Source organism: Chaetodon auriga, chromosome 14 (assembly GCF_051107435.1).
Source record: "Chaetodon auriga isolate fChaAug3 chromosome 14, fChaAug3.hap1, whole genome shotgun sequence".
In the NCBI taxonomy this organism is placed as follows: Eukaryota; Metazoa; Chordata; class Actinopteri; order Chaetodontiformes; family Chaetodontidae; genus Chaetodon; species Chaetodon auriga.
The window spans coordinates 2,678,097-2,693,294 of NC_135087.1; the positions used below are offsets into that span (position 1 = coordinate 2,678,097).

General features: G+C 42.2%; 1 protein-coding gene across 1 annotated transcript; it reads right to left on the bottom strand.

The window, feature by feature from the left end:
• Positions 1-1,957: 1,957 nt before the first annotated feature.
• On the bottom strand, positions 1,958-10,078 carry LOC143331248 (tumor necrosis factor alpha-induced protein 2-like). Its single transcript, XM_076747932.1, has 12 exons — positions 10,029-10,078; positions 8,998-9,249; positions 7,969-8,611; positions 7,132-7,243; positions 6,530-6,652; positions 5,398-5,492; positions 5,205-5,297; positions 4,960-5,086; positions 4,355-4,474; positions 3,782-3,931; positions 3,500-3,621; positions 1,958-2,586 (listed from the first exon to the last, which is right to left on the bottom strand). The coding sequence occupies exons 2-12, from the start codon at positions 9,194-9,196 to the stop codon at positions 2,439-2,441; spliced, it is 1,932 nt and encodes a 643-aa protein (XP_076604047.1). The 5' UTR covers positions 9,197-9,249; positions 10,029-10,078; the 3' UTR covers positions 1,958-2,438.
• Between the last annotated feature and the right edge of the window lie 5,120 nt (positions 10,079-15,198).

Consider the following 15,198-nt stretch of genomic DNA (forward strand, 5'->3'; position numbering starts at 1 on the left):
TTGATTAATTGAAATGCATATAGATTAGATTGGTACGTTTCCTTTTCTGACATCAATAAACTTCAGCATGGCTTAAGGAAACATCAGTTTGTGCGTCATTGTATCACCACTAGATGGAGACTAACATCACCTTTCCACAATGAGACTGACACCACTGACTGGCTCAGTCAGACACAACACAGACTCCAGAACAGTGGATCTCAGTCCGAGGGACAGGACCCTCAGGGGGTTGTAAGATAAATGTGAAGGGTCACAAGATCATTAATTCTTACCTCTAAAGACCTAAAAATAGTCATTACGGCCATACAGACAGTAGACAACCTGCAAAGACGACCCACAAGCAGACCTATACGTGCACCTGCTCTGCTTGTTGCACTGATGAGTCAGAGCAAAATAAATGAATGTTTAGCGCAGGAAAAGACGACACAACCTGCATTTACACACTGGACAAAGCAGACATGAAACAGCACAAACAGTATTTTGGAAATCATCAAAAGGTTTCCAGCTATGCTAGCTGCTCTGTGAGGCTGTGGGCCGACCTGTACAGCAATGCCTAGCGCTACGTGCTAACATCAGCATGCTAACACCCTCACAATGCTAACATGCTGATTTTCAGCAGTTCTAATGTTTTTCATGTTAGCAGAGCGTGTTGGCATGCTAATGATTGCTATAAACACAATTCACAGCTGAGTCTGAAGGGAATGAAATGAGTTTTTTTAGATTTGATCATAAAACAAGTATTGGTCGAGATGACTTGACGATGGCACCAGATTAAGAGTTAAAGGATCCTAATGGGGACATGATAAAGGAACATTGAATTGAATTTGAATTTGATATTTTATGTACCAAAGTAGTAATGTTGACCATGTTCACTATCTTAGTTAGCATGCTAGTGTGTTATGCTAACATTTGGAAAACTGTCATCACAGCGATTACAAATGATCCTGAGAGAAGCATGAATGTACTAATTTTTGTGGCAATCCATCAGAAGCTGTTGAGATATTTCTGTCTGGAACAAAATGCTGGATCGACTGACTGACATTCATTTTCAGAACTGATAATGAAACAAAATCTTTAATAATCGTCGACAGCTCACAGCAGGAAAGCACGGTGAATTTCCACCAACCAGCTTCCAGTTAGCGATCAGCCTGATTATTCCCAGTACATCTTATCACCAGTGGCTTTAATGAGTTTACCTTCCTTTGCTCCACCTGGCTTTCCAGGAGGAACTTGTCGCTATGACCCCCGTCTTCCTGAGCAGTCCCTTCCTCTTGCGGCGACGTACAAACAGGCAAAACTACACGCCGACATAACCGTTTGCACACTCATATCCTTCCGCTGCCTTTAGGAACTACAGAACTGAGAAATAATAAACTGGAAAACACCTCGGCTCAGCATGCACAGCCTCTGTTCCCTCTCAAGAGAGTCAATGATTTCCCAGAATTGTTCAGGCCTGATTGGGCTGCTTGTGATGTTGGTCACCGAACAGCGTTTGAACAGGAGGCTCAGGTGTTTTACTACCCCCCCGATTAAATGTTCATACACAATCTAGTTCATTAGAGCCCTGACCTCTGACCTTGCTGTGGAAAATTCCTTCAAAAACATTGCTTCAGAGCCATGTTGTTGTTTTTAGGACTGCTAGTGACTTAGCAAGCTATGGCAATATTAGCCTGACTTTCCAACTAAAATAATTTAAAAACAATCTTTTCTATGTAGGGCCACCAGCAGCAATTAGCAAGGTTAACATGCTAATACGCTAAACTTAAATGGTAAATTTTACACCTCCTTAAAATCAGCACGTTAGGACCGTCATTGTTAGCATGTTGCTGTCATGTAGCCCTGAGCACTGTTGTACCCACGTACACCCTCACAGAGCTGCTAGCATGGTGTGCAGCCGTGCTAGCAGCGTCTGCGAGTTCATGTATGTTCAACTGCACAAAATAACCATGAAATCACAGAGGTTTCACCATATTTATTTAAAAACCTAACTTACATTTAACACGTTCTCTCACAAAATTCTGTACAGATGATGTGAAACATCTTGTAAAACTATAAAATTTAACCTTGACTTTACCATTTATTGCACATTTAAGTATTAAAATAACAAACCATAACACTGATTTAAAAAAATACACTATCAGACACAAACACAAACCTGGTCCTTATTATTATTTTTTTTTCTTTACATATAAACAAACATTCACACACACTCCAAACTAGATTCCATAGAAAGCACCATATTTACATCAACACTGTGAGCTCAATATTATACATTCGGACGGTAACTCTAACGCTCACATGAGAATATTCTCCTCAGATTAACGAACATTTGAACCAAACACACACACTGTAACACACTGCATTGTGCAATCTAAGTTTCAGCTAACTTTAAAATGACTGAAATGATGAGAACTGACTGCATCAGCGGAACGTGCGGCTCATTTGACGTGAACTGTGGAGAAAAACGGCTGAGCATCGTCGGAACCTTTGTTCTTCAAAGTGTCTAACAGAGTGTCTTTGACGATCTTCCTGTTGGCTCTGGAGAAGTCGGTCTTGAGTTTGAGCAGAGCTGAAACGTGTTTCTCACTGTGGGCGAAAGACGAGGAGGAAAGATTAAAAATCAATATTTTAATCTCTGGAACTACAGACACACTCAGATGCTGGGTTTACCTTTTGACAGTCTGAAGAAATAAAGTCATGATGTCAAAGACTGACATGTAGAGGACTAAGCTAATCTGGATGTTCTATATACGTTATATAGCCAAAAGTAAGTGGACACCCAAGCAGACACTGGTTAAAGTACACCATGTAACTCCCTGTCAAACCACAAACTGTCATTTTTAAGTTGAAGTTTGTGTATGGATTAAACAAATGACATGTAACAGGTTATCGGTGAGGTTTAGATGTGCCGGTCGGCTGGTTTTATTACCTTTGGAAAGAGTCAGGCTAGCTGTTTCCCTCTGTTTACATTCTTTATGCTATGCTAAACTAGCCTCCAGCTATTTTCTGTATGCCATCAATCTTCTCATCTAAGTGGACAAGTGAGGCTTATGTAAAACCTCTGACTCACAAAACACACTAGGACTAAGGACAAGATGGTTTACAGTCCTGAGCCACCACATCAGACTGTTCACTCTGCCTGAGAACATCACCATCAACAAACACACAACGAGCTGCTGCTCTGTTTTACTGCTGTGCTCGTGTCAGCTTCACGCGCTCCAGCTGCAGCGTGTCTGCTTTTAGCTCCTAATCTCAGCCTGCTGCCAGGAAACATCTGAAGATATTTCCACTTCCTGTTGGCCCTCAGCTCTCTGTCATACGTTTCCACTCGTCTTAGAGTTATGCAAACCACTCACACCACCACGCTTGTCTGTCCTTGTTCGGTCAGTAACACTTGAGACAACAGACATGAGGAAGACCAGCACACGCCTGATGAAATATGCCTTACGTATTTGTATTAAAAGTAAATAATGTTCATAATCCAGAGCGCAAATCTTACGTGAGGTCAGGATAAGAAGCTCCCAGTGATACTATGTGCATCTGGATGGCGGGGAGGTCCTGGAGTTTCAGCACTTCTGCAATCATGGTCAGGACTTCCTTCAGCCAGAGTTCCTTTGATCCCTGTGAAGCAGCGGCAACGAGTCAGTCAACAAGTTTCCTATGACGGTAATCTACACCAGAGAGGTTTTACACTGATTTTCCTGGATCAGTGATCAGCTCAGTTCCTTAGAATCTCAGATGTAAGAAGCTTGTGATTTATGATTGTGTGCTGGAGTCTCACCACGAACAACTCCTGCAGACTCTCAGCGTTGTCCTTGATGGTCGCGTAGGCCTTCAGCTGCAGCTCCTTGTTCTTCAGCTTGACGTTTCCTTTCAGGAGCCTCTTCACATATTCTGCTGCCACTTCCCGGTGCAGCTGGCCAATCAGCTTCTGAAATCAATCCAATCATCAAATCAGGAATCAGTGTCAAACAGCAAGCAGCCTCATCTTAAAATGTAATAACTTTGAACTTGTTTGACGAACCAGTGAAGCGTTTATAAAACCATACCGGTTATTTGACATATTTTAATCCATTTACTGTAAAACTAGAGATACTTCACACTGTTGATAACTATTTTACAAACCATATTTAAGAGTTTTGAATGCTTTTTCTCTCAGGCAGCCACAGGTTTGCATTCATTTCTTTACAGTTTGAAAATCAGTGTGCAGACTGTAGAAACCTGCTGGATTTAAACTACAGCTTGTTTTGGAACATTGATGTTTGTAATATTAAGTTTACATGATTTGTAGTTAAAGACAGCAGCTCCTCTCTTTAACTGAATTCAGAGTGTGTTCCATGCTTTCTTGGTCTACCTGGTGGCAGGCTTCAATCGAACCCTGAAGATCCTGCAGCTGTTGTTCGATGCTGACCAGCAGCTTCTCGAACGGGTCGCTGTTCAACCAGTCGCTGGTTCCCAGTTTGCGGTAATGTGGCTGTGAGGTACAAACACGATGCATTAGACAGTTAACGGTTTGATCGACACCAGCAGAGAATTTAGAATAAAATAAATATTTCTGCAGATATCCTGATTTGGAGCCTGTGAGGAGCAACATTTGTATGGTACATATATAAAAATGTCCCTCTCCTGTCTTAACTGACATTTGTCTTTACTGTTTATGCTTTTTCTGTTTTATAAATGATATTTTGTTTCTCTCCTGTTTTAGGGCTAAATGCTTTTATTGTGAAGAACTTCATCATCTCTGTGTTGCCATATAAAAGATTCTTCTTTTTCTGCATGAACACCAAAATTACAGTTCAAAATTACAGCTGTTCACATTCACTGTCATGACCGACCAGTGCGGCTCTCTCTTAATGGTTTTTGGACAACAATGGAGCTCTACGGCACAGAGGAAGAAGACACAGCATGTTCTGACACACACAGCAGTTAGCAGATACAGTGTGAGGTGATTTAACGTACCTTGAGGTTCTCGTGCACTGGCTTTAATAAATATGTGTGGGCAGATTGCTTCATGTCATCCAGGATGAGCAAACAGTCTCTCTGCACCTCCTCTGGGAACAGATGGCTCTTCTTATGGAGGACGTCGCTGCAGACAGACCACAGACGTCAGATGTTAGCTCACAGGGAAATTTTCTGCTGTGATTGTAAGATCTGAATTGAGGCAGATTTCTTTCTCATCCAGCATTTGAATGTCAGAAATGTACCTGAACTGTTCGATGCAGCCCAGATTGGCCTTGATGAACGGCCTGCTGTTGGGTTTGTTTTGCTTCACGATGTTGCTTTGGAAGCTGCTGAACCTGCGGAAGTTGAATAAAAACTGGTTATTTTTACCTCCACAAGGCTGCTATTGTTCAGACAAAACGCCTTTGAAACGGACACTCTCACAAGTCTCCTTACCTCTGCATTAAATCTTTCAGTTTGCACGTTATGCTCTGGGCCTTCTGCCGATCTCCCACAGTCTTTTCAGCGGACGTCACCATGCCATTGATAAGCTGAAGACAGACGGACGATACAGATCAATAACAGCGTTTAAAAATGACTGAGAGGAAACATTTTTACACACCTTTTCATTTCACTGATAATCTTCTTGTGAATGGAAGATCCAAAGCCGTGCAAACAGTGAAACCAACAGGAAGTGAACTCCTCTCTCGACTTATCAGGCTGCAGCTTTTCAACACTGAGACCTTGATCTGAATATGAATTACTTTCTATAAATTATTAAAAGTGCTTCTTCCCTGGTGCTTGGTTAATCTTTTTCTCAAAGTTTAGACAGTTTGCTTGTTCTCCGGTCTGACGTTAATGAATATGTGAAACAGGATGGAAGATGCTGTGTCGTAACTCGTCCTGGTCTGAATGAGAGACGACTCGGGTTAACATTTAGTTCACATCACGTTCTCACTGTGATCACAAGAGGCTAATTTCATGAACATGAGAAAACATTTCATGTGATCGTTTACTGATTGCAGCACAGAGATCATTATTACTCACTCTTGATGTTGTACGCTGTCCAAACCTTTTCAAAGATCAAGTTTGGTCGACTCAACACAACAGAAGAGCTTTCTGATCAAAGCTTTTTATATTGAGATTATGATCAGAAGAAAACAAACCATGAAAACATGTCGTCTTCACGGAGGCTTTGATTTATGTATTAACTGGTTTTCTGGCCATTTTGGGGCAACGGAAACAAACTGTGATCACAACAGAAGTTAATATGATGAACTTGTTAGCAAACAGTTTCTTATTTACACATCCAGCCTTCATAGAGAAACATTAACATTCATGTGGATCCATGTTTGTTTCCACCTGATGAATGAAAGTCCGATATTCTCCCTCTTTTTGCTCTGTTTTTGGTCTCCACCAGCACCCGAGGGAAATATTTTGCTCTTTAGCTGCTAAATGTTGCTTGTTGTAAGTGTTCAGTGGGTTTTTAGATTCAGATTCAGGTGAATATTCTCTGTATGTTCCTCACTGGAAGCAACATCCTTCACGTTGTGTTCACGTCATTGTTGATTCTTCAAATTCGTGGTACCTGAATGATGTCGTAGGCCAGAGTACTGTTGAAGCAGCCGTCCTCTCTCGTCGGTTCCTCCCCTTCCTCCCACTTCTGCTTTGCTTCCTCCAGGACACGACCGATGAAAGTGGTCAGCTCGTCCTGAACACACATTTAAAACACACAGTGTTTCCACAGCAGCTTCTGCTTTGATGTCTGGACATTTAATTATGCATTACTAGAAACAGATATGAGATACATGTGATGAATTCTGCCTAAATAAAACTAAAACTGTAATGTTCTTCACACAGTGTGTTGGAGCAAACATACTGATGATCTAGACTAGATCAATGAAATGAAAACAGGTTTATTCTCTGGAGAGCAGGAACAATCTCAGTAAATGTCTTGACAATCTGCTGTTCAGATTTTGATATTTCTTGCTCAAATGTGGTCCGGTGGTGGTGCCTCAGATGAGCTGAAGAGGCCCACCGAAAACATCAGGATTTATCCGCTGGGGACCATGAACATCTAATAACATAATTCATGCTAATCTGACCAGCAGTTGTTGAGTTTTCTCACTCTGGACCTTCTGAAAGTGTCATATGTGTAAACATAACTAAAATCTTGAGAAATCAGGTTACCTGTTGTTTGCTCAGGTACTGTTCTTCCAGAGGTTCCAGTGACTCTTTGGGCAGCAGTTTTCCCAAAGCTTCACCATCGATCTCATTGACCAGCTCGGCCTTTTGAAGGATTCTGACACAGACAGCAAACACCTCAAGATTATTCACTTTATCATTTTATCTGTTCTCCTTCAACCTGCCTGCGTCCTTGTCTTCAGCTGCAGTTTCAAAGTTCAAAACAAGGACAAGAGGCAACTTGTTTTCAATAAAAGCCTTGTGACTAACTGGTTCCTGAACATCAGGGTGTGACTGTTCTGTCTTTTTGATGCATTGCATTCTGGTGTATTTATGATGTATTGTGGGTGCAGAGCCGCATGATTTGTGCCACTCCTGCAACGGGTTTCCACACTTTCCACACGGTTGCACAACTTAAGGGCGAGCTGTTTGGTCCATCAACAAGCCTCAGTAGTGAGGGTGAAAGTGGTGCTTCCTCTTTCATTAAACTGATTCCACATAATAAAATCACGAAGGACAGGCTTCAATGGAAGAAAAGGAGACGATTAAAGAAATACTGATTATTGGTCTCTTTTTAGAGTGTGGAGGTGTAGTTTAGCCCTCTGACAGTGGCCCCTTCTGCAGTGGGACCCAACCACCTTCAACCAGAATGCATGTGTTACATTCCCATCATTAAAGTGACTGGTAATCCATAAAGGTCTGCTTTGGATGGACAGAGGACGGACTGACAGGCCTACACACTGACAGGCTGCTACCTGGACAAAAATACACCAGCATAGAAGAGAATGGACCCAGAAATGCAGTATAAGGTGCTAAGTACTTCAAACATAAGTCAGGACTCACTGTGGATAATACTCGTTGACCCAGCGCAGGAGGTAAGTGCAGTCCTTGTCACCCAGACCAAACTCTGCGATCTTTCTGAGTCTGGCGCTCAGGTACTTGTGGTACAACTTGGCATAAAAGTTACAGATGTCCAGCTCAGGTGGGTAGCAGCTCTTCACCATTTCCACCACGACCAGCAGGTCCTCCTTCAGCTGTAAGCCCATGCGCTGGATGTCCACCTGGATGGACGACCCCTGCTGCTGGTCAGCAGGGGGTGTCGAGGGGTTGTCCATACGCTGCTCCACCAAGTTGCGAAGCGTCGCGTCGTGGAGCTTCCTCCAGCCGCAGGGCCTCCAGGCCGGCATCGTCTCACGCCTCTGTTTCCACTGCTGGTCCTGGTCCATCTCCTGGATGATGGCCTTCACAGCCGAAGTCACAGCCCCCATGCTGACCTCTTCCTGGGTGAGAGACAGCCTCAGAGTCTGCAGCACTTGGACTTCCAGGTCTCTGTAGTCTGCTGCAAGTTTGTCCACTTCCTCCTTGTGATGTTTGAGCGCCTCTGCCTCGTTTATTTCCACAAACAGATGCTCCTCTCTCTCTATCAGCAGCTGGCTGGCCTCACACAAGTGCCGAGCCTCAAGGATCTGCTCAAATGTGAGGGTCACTGAGGGGGAGAAGCAAAGACGTCTTCAGTAAAATGAGGCATCTAAGCTTCCTGGAGTGTCTATTCAGGGCTGCGGCTAAATCTACACAGAAAAATGCCCTTATGATTATAATTCTTTGTGTTTCAAGCTGTTTGACACTTTAAAGAACTCACACTTAATCGACTACCAGACAAAATCATTGACCAATTAATTACTGATGAAGACAATCGAGTTTAAAGCATTTTTGTTCATTTATGTAAAATATCTTGTCAGAATTCTTCATAAAATCACTGTAATAGGCTGATGCTGTCACATGTCAGGTGTGTGTCTTCCTGTTATGTGCATGTTATCTTAAAAAAAGATGATTATCCTCGTGTTTTTGATGAAACGTTAGCTGTTAACTGACCGCTCTGGGGCTGCTCTTCCCGGGGTGAGTGCCGTCCATCGACCGCGGCGGAGGTGTTGTTCACGCCGGCCTGAGCTCTCTGGCCTCCCCATAACTTCGGGAATTTAAACCGTCTCCCTGCCGCAGGTCTCCCGTTTTGATCCGGGGGAAAGTTCGACCTGAGGCCGTCCATCTCGGTCGAGTCTGACCGGAGCCGCATCGTTATCCAGGCGAAGCAACGGGACCAACAGTCTGAGAGTGGCGGTAATGAATCTATGAAGACACACATCCGCCATATTAATGTCAATAAAAAGATAAAATGTATCGTTAGCATTCCGCCTAGCTAACTGCATTTGCTAGTTACCTTAACCGTTTAATTTTAGCCAGATTTATTTTAATTTTAGCTAACTTATCAACGACTTTCCTGCTTCTTTATATTTCAATTAATCATTTCTTAATGGCAATAGCTGTCTTGCATTTCAAATGACTGTATAATGGAAGCTTCTTATATTTGTAAAGAAAATAAAGTTTTAAAATTAGCTTAACAATTCTGGAGCTAACGTTTGCTAACAGCTCCTAACATAACGCACCTGTGGTGTAATTTTCAAAATAAAAGCCTAATTAACAAATTTTACTTTGGCAATGCAACAGCTGTGTTGATTTTGAACCAACAGATGAATAAACTGATAAAATCAAAAAACACAACTGTAGATGAGAGTGTCCAGTAGTATCATATCATCATCCTCATCCTCATCATGTATGCTTTTACTTTTATGTTTTCAAAATAAAATCATACGGTTTGAATGAACGATAACATCAATTTATCAGCTTCATTAATGAACAACTAAAAACAAATCCTAGTGATGGTACACAGAACTTCTGCTTCAGGCAAAATCTCAGTCCGTTCATAAACATCAAACTTAACATCAACGGTAACGTGCTCAAGAACTTTCTAAAGGTTAAACGTGAAACTTTCTTGAGGGTAAATTGGCTCTCAGCTGATCCGGACTGGCCGCATCTTTGTCTGAACTCCCCCAGCAGCTCTTACTCACCCTGGTCCGTCTGTCCTCAGTCCTGCTCTGTTAGTCACAGTGCAGCTGGAGGATCCATTTAAAGCAGAGAGCAGCGGCCCCTCCTACTTCAGATGGTGTAAATATAAATGACATCCCGGGGTGGGTGGAGGAAACTCCACACGCTCGCACGCACGCGCGCGCACACACACACACACGCACGCACACACACACACACACACACACACACACACACACACACACACACACACACACACAGACGCACGCACGCACACACACACACACACACGCTGGACTTTTTTTTAGAAACACTTGCTGAGGCAACGTCTGTCACTCCTCGTCGGCTAAGAGTGAAAACCAACAAAGATTTTGTGGATTGTTGTTGTTGTTGTGACATTTCGTACAGACATTCATGGTCACCAGTGATGAATCCTGATGACCTTCAGTTCCACAGATCCACAGATTATTTTCTCAATTAATTGATTAATCATTTGGTCCTCACACGCAAACAAACTCTAAAAACTCACATTTGAGAGGCTGAAGCCATCAAATTTTTGGTATTTCTGCTCAAAAATGACCCCAAATGATTAATAGATTATCAAAGTAATTGCAGATTATGTGGGATAAGCATGACCACCTCCAGACAAACCGTCCTCACCTGAGAAATCAGTGCAGGTTGTTTGTTCAAATGCTTTAAACAGGTGGCCTGAGGGAGCACTGACTTATGAAGAGTGGCATGAAGCACAAATACGCACATACACGTCACAAGAGGATTAATCCAGCATGTCTCATGTCTAATTTAGTTACTAACATCACAGTACAGTTTCTTACATAACTGTGTTTAAAATCTCTATTATCTGTTAGTCAGAGGGTGGCAGCATCCAAATTTATTCTTGAAGTCCTGAAAATGAAGCTGTGCCTCTAAAAGTGGCTGCACACGAAAGAAAACCATGAATATTCAAAAATACTCCTCAAACAGCTGTTTTGAACTACGGTCCTTCATCTCAATGGGCAGATAGCCGATCAGGACAATGAGCGGCACCTGTCGTGACCAATCAGATTTCAGGACACACCCCTGACCATGACCAAGGTCCTCTCCAAACCTCAACCGAGCAGTTTTCTTATGCCTAAATCTAATTAACCTGAATTACAGAGCGGGCGGATTACATAACAGTGAAGCACTGACAAACAGCCTTGTTGTTCAGGCTGGTTAGAACAGAGTTTAGAGAGGAGATAATAGTTTCAGGCTGTGGAAAACAACCTGCGACTGTTCTGAGGTCAGTGTAAACACAGGCTGAACTCCTCGTTTGGAGTCATTACTGACAACGTTCATATGTCAGCTCTGCATTTCTCAAAGATGGTGGCTCAGTTTTTCCCAAGTTTTCTTTGATTTCATCCTTTTTTCTTCCGTTTTGTGAATTTAAGATGATATTAATTGTTATTTTGAGTCGTTCTGTCAGCAAACTTCACTTTGCGTGTATTAGAAATGAATTTTTAAAATTTTAAAAACAATATTTCTATTCATTATTTTACAGATTAGATTTTTGTGTTTTCAGTAAATATTGAGACCCTCTACAAACCAAGTAGAAAGCAGGATTTTAGACATTTTCAAAGCATATATATAAATATCATTCACATCTACTGTAACTTTTGATGAACTTCATTCAGTTATCTGTCTTAGCAACATGTTCGCTCGTGGAGTTTTTGCTCTTTTACACCACAGATCCGTCCATCAGATGGGATGTGGAGTCTTGGGGGGCCTCCTGAGGCAAGATTGACTTCGCTGTATTGAATATTCAAATCCAAGATGCTTTTTATGGCTTCAGCATTCCATCAGAGGGACATAATTGCATGTCGTTATATCATTTTGTCCACAATCTCCCCAAATTATGCCTTATATCTGCCATATGTGGCGTCCTGAGCTAAAGGTGGAGTTGTCCTGGACTTCATTATAGTAAGAGGTGTATCAAACCTTTTGTCCTCCAAATTTTTAAACATGAGTCGAAACACCTCTGAATATAAAGGCCTCCAGTACAAGACCAGCATGAACCAGGACCTCATACGACTGAAGACCTCTGTGTAAAAAAACCTGAACATTTCAGACGTCATAAAAACTGACTTAATGGCTGAACAGTTGTAGTTGGACTGCATTAAACTGCTCAGGGGTACCTAATAAAGTGGCCACTGAGTAAATAGATACAGTGAAATGATCACATATTAATATGCAAAACAGTAAAATGAAATAAATGTTACATAAATCAATCTGAAAAGCTCATCAAAGGGACTTTATGGAACAAGCTCCATATCATAAAATGTGATAAAAGCCACGTTTCACATAGATCTCTACACATAACGTATGCTAGTATACGATTAACAGACCCTGCTGATAACTTAAATAACCTGAATGCTGTATCATAAACGGTTTTTCTGACCTTGTGCTCTGCAGAATCTGCAGGAAAAGCAGCCGCGAAGCGTCAGACACATCGCTCCTGAAGGCTCACAGGTGTGTAGAGTTCATCCGTCTCTGCAGCAGGTCAACGAAACACTGAACTGAGCGCAAGATGCAGATGACACATTTGATGTCAGGATGTTGGTTAAGTCATTCTCTGCGAAAGTGAGCTCTGTTTCCCATTTGTGCACCTATACGCTCCACCTATGCACGTTTCCTCTGTGAACTCAGGCTTGCAGAGTGAGAACCACAGCATGACATGAAGGGTTTTTAAATGTCAGCGGACTCTCACGCTGCGGAAAGGTGTTACTGTAGAGGCACAATCCCACAGTGGTTTATTAGAGAGAAAAGTATTTCCATTTTTTAAACACACCAGCCAAAAATACACAGATCAATAATGCTTTTACAGTAAATGTTTTCCCTCCACAGAGCTCACACCACAAACTGCCCTCACGTACTACAAATACATCTGTGGAACCCGTTTTCACTTCCGTAGAAAACAGAGATAACCAAAGCGAGGTCAGCTTTAAGTCGGTCTTCTCTTCCCTGACCACTGCTTTTATTTTTAACTACGTTAAAGTCGCACAACACACACACACACACACACACACACACACACACACCTTTATAAATACGCAGTGTTGTTCCCAGCACTTCCTGTACATGCAGCTTACTTGAATTTAAAGCTGTCATCGCTCACTAAAACGTGCAGTAAATTCCATTTTGCTGCATGTGAGAAGTGAGAAGGTTATTGATCCGTATCTGCGATTTTAAATGATGGTTCAAATTTTGGGTCTAAGAATGAGAAGATGCCACTTTATGTCTGTGTGTTACTGTAAGTACAAAGCTGGAGTCAGGGTGTGGTTAGCTTAGCTTAGCATAAAGACTGGAGGCAGAGGGAAACAGCTAGCCTGGCTCCGTCCAATAGTTGGTAAATGCTCCTACCAGCACCTGTAAAGCTCACAATTAACACGATATAATGCGTTTGTTCAACCGATCGACCCGTGTGTGCCGTCATAACCTGAACTCAAGGTCAGCTCAAACATGCGTACCAGCTTCTTCTGACATTTCAGTGGTTTATGCATTTGAAAGCTCAGGAAAAGCTGGTAGGTGGATTTTGACTTGACATTATTTTCGTTCGTACTGATTCTGAGGTCTCAGCTTAATTTTCCACTTTCATTATTCACTTTTTGGTTTGAGGGGGTTTTACATACTGAAGGTTTTTCCATCCACTCAGATCTTCACAGGAGTTTCCTCAGCTACAGCGCAGGCTGCCAGACAGGGTGAGTGTGAGCACAGGGCTCCATGCAGCACACTGGTGCCAAACATGGCGACCTCACTGTGACAGAACTGAACACTGACTGTGTGTCGATGCCCAAGAAACAGTTCAGCTTTCAGTTTGTCCTTGAAAGCACAAACCGCTGCACTTTTAAGAGATGCTGACCTTCTGAAGACTGGATCCTCGTCCAAGTTGTGCTGAAAGTTTAGCTGTTATGATTTAAAGTTTAATGTATGCAAGAAGACAACTATAAAAATGTTTCCTTATTGATTAACGGTTTCATATTTTTCACTGGTGTTGTTCAGTCATCATGGAGCTCTGTTTGATATGTTGATTATTTTTCTGGTTTTCTTGGTTTAGCGTGTTAGCATACATTCGCTAATTAGCGTTAAACTCCAAATGCAGCTGAGGCTGATCAGGCTGCAGGTATTTGGTTAGAAATCAAAGTATCTGACAAAGTGAAACTTTGACGCTGGAGCTCGATGAAAAGTCACGAGATCAGAGTTATTAGAAATCATCCCCAAACGTCTGCACCAGGTTTTAACATATTTCAATAAAGAAGGAAACACTGAGCCTCACGGTGGGTCAGAAGCTCCACAACAGCCACTGAATGGACGAAAAGACTCATCTGGATATTTTTGTGTTTACATGTGGATCAGTTTTTCCATGTTGCCCATTAGTGTTCATGTCTGCTCACATAAGAGGAGGTTCGTGTTTTCATGCTTTCTGTCAGTGAAAACATTTACACTGAAAGGGTTTTTTTTCCCCTCCAGAATGACACAAACTCCTTTGGTCAGGCTGACATGCAAAAGCTGTGTTGGCACACGATAACTTCTGCAAAACATCACTTAAAAGAAAAGTAAAAGCATCAGAAATGTTGCTGCTCAAACTTGCATCAGCACCAAAAGGGAAACACGGCAGAAGTCGTGTAAGACTGGAGCTTTGAGACGCCACAGCAACAACAACCGCAGCTGAAGCCAGTGTTTACATACGGCTTTCAGAAAAAAAGAGTCTTTACAGGAAACGAGGTGTTCATCATCTGCCAGCTCCACATGTTTGCTGGTGGCTGCAGGAGGCTCAGTTTATCATCAGTGATGATGCTGTGCTCTCCTCTTCACAGAAAACTATGAAAAATCTGCATTTTAACGGCAGATTGAACTGACAGGGATCTTTCTGTAGTTTGTGATTTGAGAGCTGTATGTTGTAATAATGGACAGCAGCAGAGGGTTTTACAGTAAAGAGGCAGTTATCACATGTTTGCTCAGTGGGTGAATCATTTTTTGGCACGGTGAGAAGTGAACTGGATGAATAAGATCCTCCTCAGATAATCTCACATCTCACTCCCTCAAGGATTTTATCATCTTAAAAGACAATCTGGACCCGAATGTCTGAATCAGTGTAACTCACAAAGCTGAGACGCTCCCTTTGCTAAAGGAGGTAACCTCGCACTTTAATCAGCGGAC

Bases quoted from the DNA above. Each gene is read 5' to 3' on its own strand.
- LOC143331248 (XM_076747932.1), bottom strand. From the start codon at position 9,196: ATGCGGCTCCGGTCAGACTCGACCGAGATGGACGGCCTCAGGTCGAAC. The intron at 6,653-7,131 runs GTAACCTGATTT...ATGTGTGTTCAG, and splicing joins AGTACCTGAGCAAACAACAG to GACGAGCTGACCACTTTCAT. The intron at 4,475-4,959 runs GTACGTTAAATC...TGTACCTCACAG, and splicing joins CAGTGCACGAGAACCTCAAG to CCACATTACCGCAAACTGGG.